This window comes from Panthera tigris, chromosome D1 (assembly GCF_018350195.1).
Source record: "Panthera tigris isolate Pti1 chromosome D1, P.tigris_Pti1_mat1.1, whole genome shotgun sequence".
NCBI classification, from domain to species: Eukaryota; Metazoa; Chordata; class Mammalia; order Carnivora; family Felidae; genus Panthera; species Panthera tigris.
Window position 1 is genome coordinate 69,682,482 of NC_056669.1, and position 15,947 is coordinate 69,698,428.

The 15,947-nt window shown below is 48.8% G+C and overlaps 1 protein-coding gene across 2 annotated transcripts in view; it reads left to right on the forward strand.

Annotated features, from left to right (window-relative positions):
• Positions 1 to 1,896: 1,896 nt before the first annotated feature.
• SPON1 (spondin 1) overlaps positions 1,897 to 15,947 on the forward strand; it is a 257,617-nt gene continuing 243,566 nt past the window's right edge. For both annotated transcript variants that reach the window (XR_006208341.1, XM_042958428.1), the window contains exon 1: positions 1,897 to 2,324. Coding sequence is in view for 1 of the 2 variants with exons in the window: in XM_042958428.1 (XP_042814362.1) it covers positions 2,087 to 2,324 (238 nt within the window). In the remaining variant the exon portion in view is untranslated. The remainder of the gene's footprint in view (positions 2,325 to 15,947) is intronic.

Genomic DNA, 15,947 nt, shown 5'->3' on the forward strand with positions numbered 1-15,947 from the left:
TAGTGATACGGGAGATAGTTCGCTCAGGACACAGACGTGAATCTGAGCAGCACCTCTGTAAAGGAGGGCTAGCCAGTTGGATCAGGTGTTGTTGGGGGTTAGGGAAGTCCAGGGCTGAGAAAAGAGCATAACTGGCTTCAGCAAGGGGGCACTCTTGGGTGACTTCTGAGAGAAGGTGCCCAGTTAATAACGGCAGTGGGAGTCCCAGGACGAGGACTGAGAAGTGAGTGGGCAGGTGCGGGAGGCATGGAGACCTCCAATGCAGATGGTTCCCCTGGGCTGTTTGTTAGTGATGTCAAAGAGAAAAACCTGACCTGGAAAGCAAAGGAGATTGCTTTTTAAGTGTAGGCTGTTAAGATGTGTTGACTGCCCAGGGAGAGGAGGAGAGGTAACCAAAACTTCCAAAAGCACCTGTGGAGGGATGCTTGCACACACTGAGGGGAGGCAGCGGGCTTAAGGCATCTCCCAGGTGGGTCTGATCTTCCTTCTGCGGTACCCAGGACCAGCCCAGACCTACCCCTTGAGGAGGTGGGTGTGTATATGGAGTTGGGGGGAGGGGGGAGACTGAAGCCTAGGCCAGGTGTTTTAAAATTTTTTTAACGTTTATTCATTTTTGAGAGAGGGAGTCAGAGTGCGAGCGGGGGAGGGGCAGAGAGAGAGGGAGACACAGAATCTGAAGAAGGCTCCAGGCTCTGAGCTGTCTAGCCCAACATGGGACTTGAATCCATGAACTGTGAGATCATGACCTGAGCCGAAGTCCTACATTCAACCGACTCAGCCACCTACGCGCCCCTACCGGGTGCTTTATATGGGACATTTCTTTGGACTCTAGCACCCCCTACAGGAAGGGTGTATTAGCCTGTAGGCACACACACACCCTCCAGAGGGAGAAACTCAAGGTTGGAGAGACAAAATAACTCGCCAACATCTCACATGGGTGAATGACACAACTAAGGTTTGATTCAAGTTTGTCTCCAGGGAAACACTGGGAGAGATTCCTGCACCTGGGCCTTTTCCTGGTGCCTCAGGCTCAGTTCCTCTCTAAAAATCAGTCACTGGGGACAAAAATCTAAGCCAAGAAAACACAGGCTTTTCTTTGAACCATTTGAAACTCCTTTCTAGGCCTAGATGAGGACTTTCCTGGGCCTTAGGCATTTCTGTCCTTGGGGTCTCCTTCCTTCATAAAACAACAGTCAACGTTATATTTTATGACTGTGTAGGTGTAAATAGAAATACATTGATATTATACATAACATTTTATTAGCCCTAAATGTTTTTTCCTTCTGATTTTAAAGAAAATATTTTCAGGAGTCTCCAAAAATATTACAGGCCGTAGGCGCTGTGCCTACTAGGCGCAGTTGGATGAGTCATGCTGCTCCTTTCTCATCCTCCAGCCCGACCTGTTCCAAAAGAGCAATAGAGTCAGTCGTGGCATCCAACCCCGCCTTAATTGGTCGGCTGCAGGCCTCAGTTTGCTCATCTGTAAAATGAGTGAAATTGCTGTCACGTTTGTCGTGTGCAGGGAGAGCGTAGCAGATGAGCAGATACCGTGAGCCAGACACCCAGCATATTGGTAGGCACAAAGTAGGTGCGCAACAAAAGTTAGTTTCCAGTCTTTCTCTCCTGGGAGCCCTCTACTCCGCAGGGTGCAGAGGTGTAGCTGGGGTTGGGGCAGCAGCCTTCCTGGTGGCGGGACAGATCCCGCAGTGTCCCTGTGCCTTATGATATCCTCGCCAGACCCTGGGAATCTAGCGTCGCAAAATCAACACCGCCGCGCCGCTAATCGCCAGCTCGGAAACAAAACAGCGCTGCGCTCGGGGATCTGGGCAAAATCAGCCCGCCCTCCTCCCCCTCCGCCGCCGCCCTCCCTTCCTTGCACGGCTCTGCTCGCTCAGCTCAGCTCAGCGCGGCGCAGCTCGGCAGCCGCCAAGCCGAGACCCGCACGGTCTCTCTGTCGCCAGCGCCGGCTCCCAGCTCCCGCTCCCCGCCCGGGCTCCGCCTGGTCTCGCTTCCACGGGGACCCCTTCGGGCAGGAGTCGCGTGGCGAGGGCCGGCGGCAGCGGCACAAAGTTGGACGCCCGCGAGGATGAGGCTGTCCCCGGCGCCCCTGAGGCTGAGCCGGAGTCCAGCGCTGCTGGCCCTGGCACTGCCCCTGGCCGCGGCGCTGGCCTTCTCCGACGAGACCCTGGACAAAGTGCCCAAGTCGGAGGGCTACTGCAGCCGCATCCTGCGCGCCCAGGGAACGCGGCGCGAGGGCTACACCGAGTTCAGCCTCCGCGTGGAGGGCGACCCCGACTTCTACAAGCCGGGAATCAGCTACCGTGGTAAGTGGCCCGGCGTGGAGCTAGGGGCGCGGGACCCGGCCCCCGGAAGGGCGCCGACCGCGCGGTGCCGGAGGAGGGCGCACGGTCCCGGGGCGCACGGTGCCGGCACAGCCCGGCGAGGGCCCTGTGTCCTGGCTGCCCTCAGCCCCTCTCGCCGCGAGCTCCGCGCCGCTCCCGGGCCAGCGTCCGGGGCCGTCGCGGGGGTCGTAGCCAGGCTGGGCAGCCCCATCTCCGACGCGCGGTTCCCGGGCGTGGGCTGCAGCTGAGCGACGCGCCACGCCAGCCTGGCTGGGAGGGAACCTGGCTTCTCCCCCGGCCCGCTCCGGGAGAGCAGTGAAAACCCGCCTTCCTCCAGATCCGCCGCTGGAGCGGAGGGAAGCCTGGTGTCTCCCAGTCGGATCCCAGGCAAGGTGGGGAACTGGCTTTCCCCTCTCCCATCCCTGAAGGGGAGGATACCAGCTTCTCCCAGACGGGCCCCAGGCGGGGTGGTCACTGCAGCTTCCTTGGACAAATGCCTTCAGGAAAAGGGACTTCTCCCTTGAGTGGTCGTGGGGCACGGGGAGGAGGGGAGGAAGAGTCTGAAGCTTTCGTAAGGGCCCCCGGAAAGAACTCCAAATTATTCTCCGATGGTCCCAGGCGGGGGAGAAGAGTGTGGATTTTTAGGACAGGCTCCCAATGGAACGGGCCTCCGAGGAGCTGTGGGTGGGTTCGGAGAGGGAAGCGAAACCCGGTGAAGTCGGAAAGGGAAGCTCACATTCCCGAGGCCTGCTCCCTGGAGGCCGGGGACCCTTGCTCCAGCCACCCCGAGGCTCCACGCCGCGGGAATGTCGCGCCTACGCTCCTCCGCGGAGCGCTGGCTTTAGGGAGTGCGGGGAGGGAATGTCCCGGCAGGTGAGCGCCTCCTGGGCAGGAGCGCCGCGCGACCCGCGCAGACCTGAAGACCCCTGACTCCATCCCCACGGCCCACCGCCTCTCTCCGCGGCGGATCGTCTCCCCAGACATCGTTTCCCGGCGCAGAAGCTGCCGTTCTCCAGTTGGGAGACAGGACCTAGGGCAGGGAAGGAAGCCCGCCGGGTCTCACCTGGGCTCCCACTGGCGGGGAGTGGCGGGGTGCGTGTTCCCCCGCGCCTCCGTAAGTCAGCTCTGGTGCCTAGCAGGGAAGAGAGGGTCTTGGGGGGCAGCTGGTGGGCCCGCAGCCGCCGCCCTTGCATCCCCGCCTTCCGGGTTCCCAGAGGCTGCGGGAGGAAGCGGTTGGAGAACACTGGAGAAAGTTTGGGCCACTGTCAGCGGGCGCCAGGGCCACGCAGGCCACCGTAAGCAGGGGCTACCCATCTCAGAACGCTTCTCGCCGTTCCCCGGGATCGTGTCCCCGACTTTGTCCACCTGGCTCCCCGGCGCCCCCCGCACGTGGCGGCGCTCAGCGCGTGGCGAGGAGCCCCTCTGACCCCCGCGCACCGGCCCGCGGGACCCTCGGTACCGAGCGGGAAAGGAACCCCCGGCTCAGCCCGGGAGGGAGGGAGCGGGCGGGGTGGAGGGGCTGCGGGTGTGGCCACAGCCTTTCTGAGGGGCTGGGAACAGCCCGTCCTCTCCGTGGACCGGAGGAAGGCGGGCGGAACCCTCTTGGTCTCTTGAGGGAGGCCTCACCAAAACCGAGGATCCGGGTTCCCTGGGGAAACAGCCCAAGCTCCACGTGGCAGGGACGGAGGCGGCTTTAGAGTAAGATGGGCTTGGTTTTAGTAGCTGTGTGACCTTGTGCAAGTCCTTTCATTTCTCTGAGCTTATTTCCCAGCGGTGTAAGTAGCTGTTTGTCCAACCTCTGTGGTGGTTGTAGCGAATACGTGAGTTGACAAAGAGGAGTGTGCCTGAGGTCCCCAATACGTGTTAGTTTGAGTTGGATATGAGGCCCTTATTGGTTTGATAACGGAGGGATGTGCCTGCCTAGTCATTTGTTTTTGGGGTGTGTGTGTGTGTGTGTGTGTGTGTGTGTGGTGTGTGGTGTGTGTGTGTGTTTAAAAGTGGTGTTCTCAGAACTCTAATTCAGTCTACTAGTGAATGGTGGCTGAGTCCTCGTGACTCAATGGAATGAGTGAGTGAATGATTTCTCCATACTGGGAGCCTCACCTAAGATTGTTCTTACTGTGAGCCCAAGAAGATATTTTTAGATGATTTGGGCAAGTCTGGGGCCACACCAAGTGTCCTACCAGCCCTTTCTTCCCATACAAATCCTCCCTGATGGCCTGAGCACTGGCTGCAGGTACCCCAGCACTGGGGAGGAGGGGCACCTGGTATTCAGAACACAGAGGCTCCTGCTTCCAGAGTGTCCATGGCCAGTAGGTGAGAACCGAGACTAGGGGAGAGAGAGAGCTCTAGACTTTTACCCTACAGGTGGTTCCAGCCTACACATTAGACTTTCAGACTGTGACACCCCCACTCAGGCTGTTGGCCGGCAATCCCCATTTCTCCTTTCTGGTGGCTAAGAGATCATGGAAGGAAGATATTACGGAAACCGTGCTCCCGGCCTTCTGAGTAAATACCCTGAGATTAGCAAACCTGGTTCCGCCACTCAAAGTTAGGAAGAGGGCGCTGGCCTAGTTTGTGACATTTTCTGTTGGCTTATACTCTCTTAGAATAATCATGTTAAAGGTAAATCTAATGCATTCTGTTCAGGGTATTGACTTAGGGCCGTGGAAGTTAACATTCCCCTGGTGTTCCGCTTGCTTTTTTTATTTTTTTCTTGAGGCCCCCTCACAAGCCTTGGAATCAATGGCTTGTTTTCCTGCCTGGAATCTTTATCCCCACAATTCCAGTTCATCCCTGAATAGCTTCTGCTCTCTATGTCCCCCACCCCAGTATCTCCTTTAGATGTTCTACACTGGATTATAATGGTCGCTGTTAATACACACACACACACACACACACACACACACACACACACACATGGGCTTTCTTCTCAACAGCCAGGATCCCATTGAGATTATTATTCAGCTTTTTCCAAGTTGCTAGTGCTATATGGACTTCCTTCTCTCTCCCACCGCTTCTCTCTCCCCTCCCTCCCTCCCTCTTCCCCCTGTCCCCCTCCCTTGGCAATAACTGTGCTTTAGAAAAGCTCTGAAAGGCCTGCTCTGTTTCTGACCATGGCCTCCTTTGACAAGGAGATTACAGTGATTAAAAATAACAAGTTGAGGATCCTCAAGGGGCTTCCCTGATAGGACGACAATTTGCAGGACCAGCCATTCCCAGATCACAATTTCAAGCCAAATAGAAGAAAATCAGCTGAAATGTTGAAGAATTGATTGAAAATAAAAGAGGCCCTTTTGTCTGACTAAAGATCTGTTTATTAGGAAAATAAAGCCAGACCCTGGCTAATGAGAGTGGCTTTTCCTAGATGCTCTTTAAAGGGAAATTTCAAGGAACTTGATGGGAAAAGAATGTCCAGTCGAGATTTCAAAAGCTTGTCCAACTTCAAGCATAATTGGGGGATTTATTCTAAACTGTGAGGTTTGGAGACCTCCAAAGCTGCTTGGCCTTCTCGTTCTTTGTCCCACTCTGGGGTGCACAATGCCACAGGACTGTGTGTCCCAGAGAGCCCCACCTCAGTCTGGCAGAAAGGGCACAGGCTTTGATGTTTGACCTCTGTTCAGTCATATATTCGCTGTGTGACCGTAGGCAGGCCACTTCACCTCTCTGAGCTAGAATTTCTCCAGCTGTGAAATGAGAGTGCTCCCCCCACCCCTTACAGTGTTGCTGTGAGAGTCAGGAATAATCTATGTTAAAGAAAAGCTGTCATAGAGTAGGTGCTTAAAAAAAATACACGTTATAAGATGATTATTTTGGAAATAGAAAAATACTTGGCAGAAACACTGGATGAGACATGGTGTTAAATACTTCCTACTCATCTCACTTATTCTTTCCAGTACTTTGAGGCAGTTTATTATGATTCTTATTTTATAGATGAGAAGACCAAGTCTCAGAGAGGTTTAATAACTTGCCCATGACCACACAGCTGGTAATCATTGGAGTCAGGATACAGACTAAGGGATGTCTGACTCCTAAATCTGTTCCCTTAACCGGTCTCCTGTATTGACACACGAAAATGAACAGGGAATAAAATGAATTAACTATGGCTGCCCTCGGCATTCTGGATGGTGAATCTTCACTGAAGGAAAACAGCAACAACAAATCAAGACAATAACTGACATATCTTGGGACACAAAGTCTAAAGCAATGGCTCCTTATTTACATTTGCTTTTTTTCCTTTTTATAGACTTTGGGATTGCATTTCCTCATAAACTAGAGAACTAATTTAGAACATGAACAACCTTGTCAATCTTTAGCCAGTTCCTTTTGTTTGTGGGAAAACAGAAACAAATTGGATAGGAAAAAAAACCCCTGATTTGATTGTTGTTTTATTCTTACACACAAACTTATACGACCAGGCCTACAAAATTAGATGTTCATAAAGTACCTGTGTAGAATTGGAGAATTTTAAACTGGATAAGGTATTTTAAATAAACTATGTCTAATCTAGTGGAGTTTTAAAAAATTCAGTGCTGCTGCTGATAGTGTAATTAACTATAAGTCGTCCCTCCCACTTCTCTTTTCTTGTATCATTCTCCTCTTTTTTATTATATAACTTTATTTTTTAAACTTGGCCCCCTTTTAATAAGTATGTAGTTCAAATTGATAATGAAAATTAAAAGAGATTGCTTACTGCTTTGAGTTTCATGAAATGCAAAAAAAAAAAAATCAAAACATACAAAAAAATGAAAGCATATCAAATAGGGATTTTTCAGGGTTTAAAATTTGGGTGCTCCTCCATACACACTGCTGACTCAGCTGGAACAGCAGGATGTAATTGCTGATAAGTTCACATACATGGGCTGGCATGTCAAGAACTTTTCACTATTGCTCTCCATTTGCTTGTCATACAGAATGTCAGATGCAGGTCAACGTTAACTTCTGTGGGGGAGGAAAACCTCTTACCATGTTATATTACTGAAGATATAGGTGAAGCTCATGTCTCACAGAGACCCCAAAATACAGCTTTTTGAAAATAAGAGGTAAATGGGAAGTCCTAGATGATGGCCAGCTTTGCTTCACGGGGTCAACCAGGAACCCAGATTCCTTCTGCTGTGTTGCCCTGTAATCTGCCAGTGCTCTGCTGTCCCATAGACAGCCTGGAGTTACAGCACCTGAAATGTGGCTGGTCCGAATTGAGATGTGCCGTGAGTATAAGACACACACCGGTGGTTGAGAGATAAGGATGGAAGAAAAATAGACTTCTCAATAATTTTTTAAGTGTTTATTTATTTATTTATTTATTTTGAGGGGAGCGGGGAGGGGCCGAAAGAGAGGGAGAGAGAGAATCCCAAGCAGGTTCCGCGCTGTCAGTGCAGAGCCTGACACGGGGCTCGATCCCATGAACCCTGAGACCAGGACCTGAGCCGAAATCAAGAGCCAGTCGCTCAACCGACTGAGCCACCCAGGTGCCCCTCAATAATTTTTTTGACATTGATTCCATATTGAAGTGGTAATTGTATATATTAGCTTAAGTAAAATATGTTGTTAAAATTAATTTTACTTGTTTTACATTTATTCCTACTGGATACTTGTTAACAAATACAGTGAATTTCACCTGCCGGGAGCTTATTTTCACTGGACAGTACTGTTGTAGGGTGTTCTCATCAGAGCCGTTACAGCCAGCTCACTGCCAACACGTGTGAGTTTCAGTCAGTGTGCAGGGGGGGAAAGGAAGTAGAGGGCAAGCAGCTTTCTTTTGAATGATGTGACCCAGAATTGCACCCAGCACTGCCAAACACACTCCACTGGTGAGGATTTAGATACTTGACCACACCTAGCGGCAAGGGAGCCTGGGAAATAAAACATTTAGCTAGACAGCCACACGCCCAGCTAAAACTTGGGGAAAGGATTTTTTTTCCCCAAAAGAATGAAGGTGAAAATGGATTTAAAGGGACAATTAGCTATCTCTGCCACATGTTTTAATGCATAGTCATCTAAAAGCACAGCATTTCATGTCCTCTCATCCAGTAAAATGTATCTAGATGGTCTTCCCAACAGCATGTAAAGTTTATATACTTGCTAAATGAGTCAGGATGGAAGGAGTGTTAGGGTGTGTGTATGTGTGTGTGTGTGTGTGTGTGTGTGTGTGTGTGTGTGTGTGTGGTATTGATAGGTTTCATATTGAGAGGAGAAAAAAGGGCCAGTATGTCAGAGTGACCTGTTCTATCTCACCCTCTCCCTCAATAAAGGTGGAAGCTCTAAGGAAAGAAAGGAATAAGGAGGAAGTGGATAAAACAGAAAACAAGAGAGAGAAGAAGGAGGAGGAGGAGTAGAGGGAGGAAGAAGAAGGAAGAAGAAAGGGAGTTGCAGGAAGAAGGAAGAAGGAGGAGGGGGAGGGAAAAGAAATTAAAAGAGAAGAAAAAGAAAAGCTCACAGGGATATATATTCTGAAAGAAAATGAGACAATTTGAGTAGACTGGAGCCCCATCTTATTTGAGGGTTAGATTCAAGAGGCACCATGGAAAGCAAAAAATCATATAAGCCAAAATTATTCCTTGGGGTGCCTGGGTGGCTCAGTTGGTTGAGCGTCCGACTTCGGCTCAGGTCACGATCTCATATTTGTGAGTTTGAGCCCTGCGTTGGGCTCTGTGCTGACAGCTCGGAGCCTGGATCCTGCTTTGGATTCTGTGTCTCCCTCTCTCTCTATGCCCCTCCCCCACTCATGCTCATGCTCTGTCTCTCTCTCTCTCTCTCAAAAATAAATAAACATTTAAAGAAATTAAAAATAAAATGATGCCAAAAATATTATTCCTTAAAAATCCTTTCAAATTGTATGTCAGTAGGAACATGGGTACTGGATTCAATGTAGCCTCATTCATGTCTCCTTCCAGACAGTTCTGTTAATGAGGAATAGAAGCACACTGACATTTCTTAATAAGTCCAGGACTTCCATTTGCCCCTCCCGCATTGGAAGAGACCAGTGTCCCCTCAATCAAGTAACAGGTAAAACAAGTGGTTTGCTGGTCCTTAACCCCTGACATGACAGGTACAAAATACTCACTGTGATGGAGTGAGGGAATGAGTCCCCTCCCATGCACGCTCAGGCACATGAATGTATTGAATGGGGTGGCAAGTGGCCTGAATTATCGAAGGTATCATTTCCTCTAGTTTTCTTCTGACAGTGTGCAGTTGTGCGTGATTATACCATAGGCACATCTGCTGGAACACCTACGTGTCAGGGAGCTCACCATGTCACATGAAGCCTCCTGTGTGGCCGGTCAGCTCTTGCTGGTATAAATTTCCCATGTCTACAGGGTGTCTTGGCTGGGCTAGAGATGAGGCTGGGATGGGCAGGTAAGGAATTCCATGACATCGCCAAGAAGTCCTTGTGAGCTCTACATAGACAAAGCTTCTAACTTGCATGGAATATTCAAAACTGCCATGAAAGGTTCAGGGAAACTTAAACAGGGGCCTACGCACCTCTGTGGATTAGCTGAGGCCCAGAAGACCCATGGGAAATAACTCAAACCCTATCTCCTATTGTGGCCTGGACATTTGCAAATATGCCTCGCGGACTTTGTGAGACAGCAGAAGGGCAGGGAAAGACTCCAGGCACAAAGCACCATTTGGGGGGAATAGGAGTGTGGGAAGGTGGGCAAACTCGGAGCAGGCCATAAAAATGGGACGGTGATTCTAAGAGCTAGAGGAAGCTCTCATAATCCTCCTCCTCCTCCTCCTCCTCCTCCTCCTCCTCCTCCTCCTCCTCGTCTTCCCCTCCCCCTCTTCTCTTTTCCTTCTCCTTCTCCTCATCCTTCTTCATTTTCTTTTCTTCCTGTTCTTTCTCCTCCTTCACCTCATAGCTGCAACACTACTCTTTGGATTTTCACTCATTCCCACCCCAGGGCCTTTGTACATGCTCTTCTCCATGACTAGAATGCTCAGCCTTATGTGGCTCACTCCTTGTCTTTTAAGTTTCAGCTCAGATTTTATCCCTTTAAATAGGCTTCTCTGACCACCAATTTATGTTTCCCATTTCTTTTGCCTGATTTCATTTTCATCATAGCCCTTAATCACTCTCTGAAATTATCTTGTTTATCATCTGCCTCCTCAAGCTAGAATATAAGCTTCATGAGAGCAAGCACTGTGTCCTTTCTTGTTTGCCATTTATTTCTAGCACCCAGAACAGTTTGTGGACATGACAGGCACTAAATCTTTATTTGTTGAAAAAAAAAAAAAAAGTGAAGAATCCTGGTGTGAGATCTGCTAAGAGAGCTAGATGGAAGCAAGAGAAAGTGTTTCTCTCTCAGCCAGAGAAGTGAGACCAGGGATGGGGACCAACGGCAAGGAGCTCCAGGTGGAGGCAGCAGAGAGAAGAGATGCCCAGTGCCCTGGGGGCATTGGCTGGAGGTTGAGGGCAGGCAGATGGCTGGTCCCAGGTAAAGACTATTGAGGGGCACCTGGGTGGCTCAGTCGGTTGAGCGGTTGAGCGTCCGACTTCAGGTCATGATCTCCCACTCCATGAGTTCAAGCCCCGCGTCAGGCTCTGTGCTGACAGCTCAGAGCCTGGAGCCTGCTTCGGATTCTGTGTCTCCCTCTCTCTCTGCCCCTCCCCTGCTCATGCTTTGTCTCTCTGTCTCAAAAATAAGTAAAAACATTAAAAAAAAAAAAAAAAAGACTATTGAGAGGAAGGAGATCAGCATGGTGAAAAGCTGGGTCATTGATGGTTCAGAGGTGAAGAGCAGGACAATCGGCAAAAGGGCAAAGGGAAGGGGCTCCCAGCTTCAGACACTGGCTTTGATTGAATGGAGAAGAGAGCAGAGAGGATTATTGATCAATCAAACTTCGACACCAATTATTAAGTGACTTTCCCTGGAATCAGCACTTCGTGGGGTCACTTGTGTGGCGTCCAAACCTAGCTATGCTTCAGAATCACTTGGAAAGTGTAAAACAAACAAACTAACCGCAGCTTCACTGGACCCACCCCCAACAAAGAGCTGGATTCCAGAAATCTATAATCTCTCTCTCTCTCTTTTTTTTTTTCTTTTAAAACAAGATGAGGACAGGGAAATACAAATCAAAACCACACTCAGATATCACCTTACGCCAGTCAGAGTGGCCAAAATGAACAAATCGGGAGACTGTAGATGCTGGAGAGGATGTGGAGAAACGGGAACCCTCTTGCACTGTTGGTGGGAATGCAAACTGGTGCAGCCGCTCTGGAAAGCAGTGTGGAGGTTCCTCAGAAAATTAAAAATAGACCTACCCTATGACCCAGCAATAGCACTGCTAGGAATTTACCCAAGGGATACAGGAGTACTGATGCATAGGGGCACTTGTACCCCAATGTTTATAGCAGCACTCTCAACAATGGCCAAATTATGGAAAGAGCCTAAATGTCCATCAACAGATGAATGGATAAAGAAATTGTGCTTTATATACACAATGGAGTACTACGTGGCAATGAGAAAGAAATATGGCCGTTTGTAGCAACGTGGATGGAACTGGAGAGTGTGATGCTAAGTGAAATAAACCATACAGAGAAAGACAGATACCATATGTTTTCACTCTTATGTGGATCCTGAGAAACTTAACAGAAACCCATGGGGGAGGGGAAGGAAAAAAAAAAAGAGGTTAGAGTGGGAGAGAGCCAAAGCATAAGAGACTGTTAAAAACTGAGAACAAACTGAGGGTTGATGGGGGGTGGGAGGGAGGGGAGGGGAGGTGATGGGCACTGAAGAGGGCATCTTTTGGGATGAGCACTGGGTGTTGTATGGAAACCAATTTGACAATAATCTCATATATTAAAAAAATAAAAATAAATAAAAAACACATTATGAAAAAAAATAAAAAAAAAAAATAAAACAAGATGAGGAGACACAGAGAGAAGGCGGCCAAAAGATGGTCACTTTTCTATGCCCATGTTTCCCCATCACAACCTCTCCTCGCTCCACCCCAGCCTCCTGTGCTCCACATACATTAGCACCTGGTCACATCACTGCCTATCCTGTACCCGAGTACAGTGGCCAGTAGGATGTCCCCAAAGTTGGAGTGACAGCAGCCTCCCCCTGTCTGGGCAGTGAAGCGTTGGAGAGAGAAGAATCATGAGCTTCCTTTAGGTGATGCTCAAAGCTGGCAGAGCCTAAGCCATGGTTGACCTGGTTGTACTTTTCTCTTGCCAACATGTCCCTTCCATGTAACTTCCGCTCATCGGTCCAGGTTCTGTTCTTTGGAGTCGAGCAAATGAGGTCTCCCCTTGGCCATATGTCAGCCATTGAGGTGTTTGTGAAGAAATAGAAACTATGACTTCTGGCCAAAATGCCCCATTTCTTCAGCCATTCGTTATAGGATGCTGTTTCTTGTCCCCTTGCACTTTGTACCCCAGATGTGCTCTGATAGGGATAGAACATGGGGGATGATTATCTCCCTTGTCCTGAGGGCTGTGTTTGTGTTAAGCTTGCCAGGTCTTGTGTTTGCTATTTTCGCAGCGCTCTGGGATCACGCTGAGCTTGCAGCCAGAAAAAATTCCTGTGAGCCGCTGGGAAGGCTTGCTTCCCTCCTCTCCCTCAACTGGTGTGACTGGTCTTTGAATGTAAGATTTGACGTGATTCCTCCTAACTTGGTCTTGGTCTTGGTCTTCCTCAGACATAATCCAGAATGTTTGGGTCCATCCCTGTAGCTGTCAGCCACTCGTGGATCTGGATTCTGTCACTGAGTGACTTATCCATGTAATCTCATTTTGGATTATCTACAATTCTGATAAGCAGTCTTAGAAATCTTTATCAAAGTTGATAAGAATGTTGAGCAAGGGGCTCCCTTGACATCCCTTGAGTCTTTCACTGAAGTTGACATCTAGTTCAATACTTTCAAAGTCAACTGGTTTGCTGTCATCTCAGTGGCATTTTAGTATCAACTGCCACCTTCCTCGTCAACCACCTCAGTTAAGCCACAAATATCATTTCCCTAGCCTGCTAATGAATTGTATAGTTTAGGCAGAATTATTTTCTTTCTTTGTTTCAAAGTTAGTAAAGACTCTTTCCACAGAACATGACAGGAACAAAGTCAAGTTAACTAAAGCAGAAAGAGAATTACTGAGTCTCATATTTGGAAAGTCTAGGGGCGGGTCTGGCTTCAGGTATAAATGGATCTAGGGACCCAAAAGGGTTCTCTCCTCCCTCTCTCCTTTCCATCTCTCCCTTCCATCTCTCCCTTCTACCTTGTCTGTGTCACTTTTTCCATCCCGTATCTCTTGGCTGTGTTTCTGTGTGTTGTCCTCATTTTTCTTACTACAGATAAACTTTCTCCAAATAACAAGGACTATAGCTGCCAAGAACCTTCCATGAAAAATCTTTCAGTTAGTCCTGTAACTAAAAGAAAAGCCCTGGTCCCATTAATTCCAAACTGGAAAAACCCTTGGGGAGGATTCTGATTGGCCCATCTTGGGTCACAGACGCAGGGGAATGGGGTTTGGAGAGAGACTAAATTTGGGCCACAGTCACTTCTGTGACATTATGTTTCAGGAGGGAGAGGGGGTGCTATTGTCGCCAGCCCCAGAGATCCCATTGTCTGAGTAGGATAAGAAGTGGGGCTCCTGGAGAGTGTATGTCCCTCCGTGCTTCCTGCCCTCACCCATACCCCCAGCTACATTGTCTTGGCTGACACATCGCCAAGTCTCCAGGAGCTTCCTTCCCACCCGTCCCTCTTCCCATCCGCATAATGGTCAGCTCAGGACCCATGCATCTGGCTCCCAGCCATCCCATGAAGAGGTAGCATATGTGGGAAAGAATGAACTTCCATTGGGCTGTTGCATTGTGCTTCATATACATTCCCACCTTTAATCCTTATAACAAACCCATGAGATGATAATGATGATCCCTATTTTATGGAGGAGAATGATTTATTTTGAATGTATCCTATTAATTTAACAAACATATATGTACACTTATTATTATGAATATTAATTCATTTGTTGTCATAATAACAATGAGATAAGTACCAAGACCGTCATTTTACAGGAGATTAGAAACTGAGACCTCGAGAGGTTAAGTAACTTGCCAAAGGTTACACATAGTAAACAGGAGAGATTCGAACCCAGATCTGTTAGCTACATCCAGTTTTCAATTTTAGATATGTGTGATATTTAATTTGGAATGGGACTTGTTTCACCTCTGCCTGGGAATTCTGGAGCACTAGCTACAGAAGACCATCCAGGGAAACAGAGTGGGCCAAGCCCACCATCACACTTGTTTTAGACTTTTAGCCCTGCCTTCCCATCTGCCAACCCATCAATACCATCTCCTTCCGCCTCATCCTGGCTGGGTGGGCTCAATTGTGACAATTTCTTTTTTTATTATCATTAATGGATTTTTTTTGAGAGAGAGAGAAAGAGAGACAGAGTACAAGTGGAGGAGGGGCAGGGAGCGAGGAAGAAAGAAACCCAAGCAGGCTATCAGCACTGAGCCAATGCGGGGCTTGAACTCACCAACTGCGAGATCATGAGCTGAAATCAAGAGTCAGACGCTTAACTGACTGAGGCACCCAGGTGCGCCGTGCCAATTTCTAAGTGAAGCATGTGCATCGAATCTTCCCGTGTTCTGAAAGTCCTGCACAGCAGGGAGGGGACCGCTGTGGCTTGTGTACTGCTACAGCAGTGTTTGTAACCCCAGTTTGCAAGTTAAGGCAGAAGTTAAAGTTCCCTGTAGTTAATGTGTGGGGCATGAACACTGGGGCATCTCAGTGCCATTTAGCAGGTGGAGAGAGCTGGGATCTGGCTCAGGATCTTTTCACTGAGGTTAGGGCCAGGGAATCTGAAACCCAGAGTTCATGTTAAATGGTTGACACACTGACACTTGAAGGACCCAGAAAGCTGTTTGGGGGTTGGGATTTTCAGATGGCAAGTGTACCCAAGGATGAGGAGAACTCAACCTTAGGTAGCAAGTTAAGGCTAGGCTGGAGGGTGAAACATCAGTCCTCATATCAGCAAGGCAGACCAGGAGGCCCTTGCCACGGGTTTTCAGGGAAAGGCTGTAATTCAATAATCATACAACTTCCAGCCTGCTCTTCCTAAAACATAAATCTGAATATGACATTCCCTAACTCAAACCCTTTAGGGGCCCCTCGTCACCTCCAGGGAGGTATCCACCCTTTTTAGCAAGGCTTTGAAGGCTTTTAAGTGTCTATCCCCTACCTTCTTCCCCTGACCTCTTATCACCCTGTCCCTTCCAGCTTGCAATTTATGAAATACAGAAATAGTTCTGGTTTCCAAGGCCAAGACTGTCTCATCATGCCTTTCCCTGTACCTGGAGTGCTGTTAGTCTCTTGTCCACTTGACAAACTCTTATTCCTCACTCCACTTGGAGTTCAAATGCCACCTCCTCCTTGAAGCCCCCTCTGACTGACTCCCACGTTAGACCCAGATGCTCCCTCCTCTGGCATCCCAGAGCAAATTATCCACACATCCATAACACCCATCGTATGTTATAAAAAATATCCGCTGATGTGTCTTTTCCTCCCAGCTCTTAGACTGAATGCTCCTAGAGGGAGAGGTCGTATCTTTTTTTTTTTTTTTTTTTTGTCTCCAGGTGCATAGCACTGGGCAGGCACAAA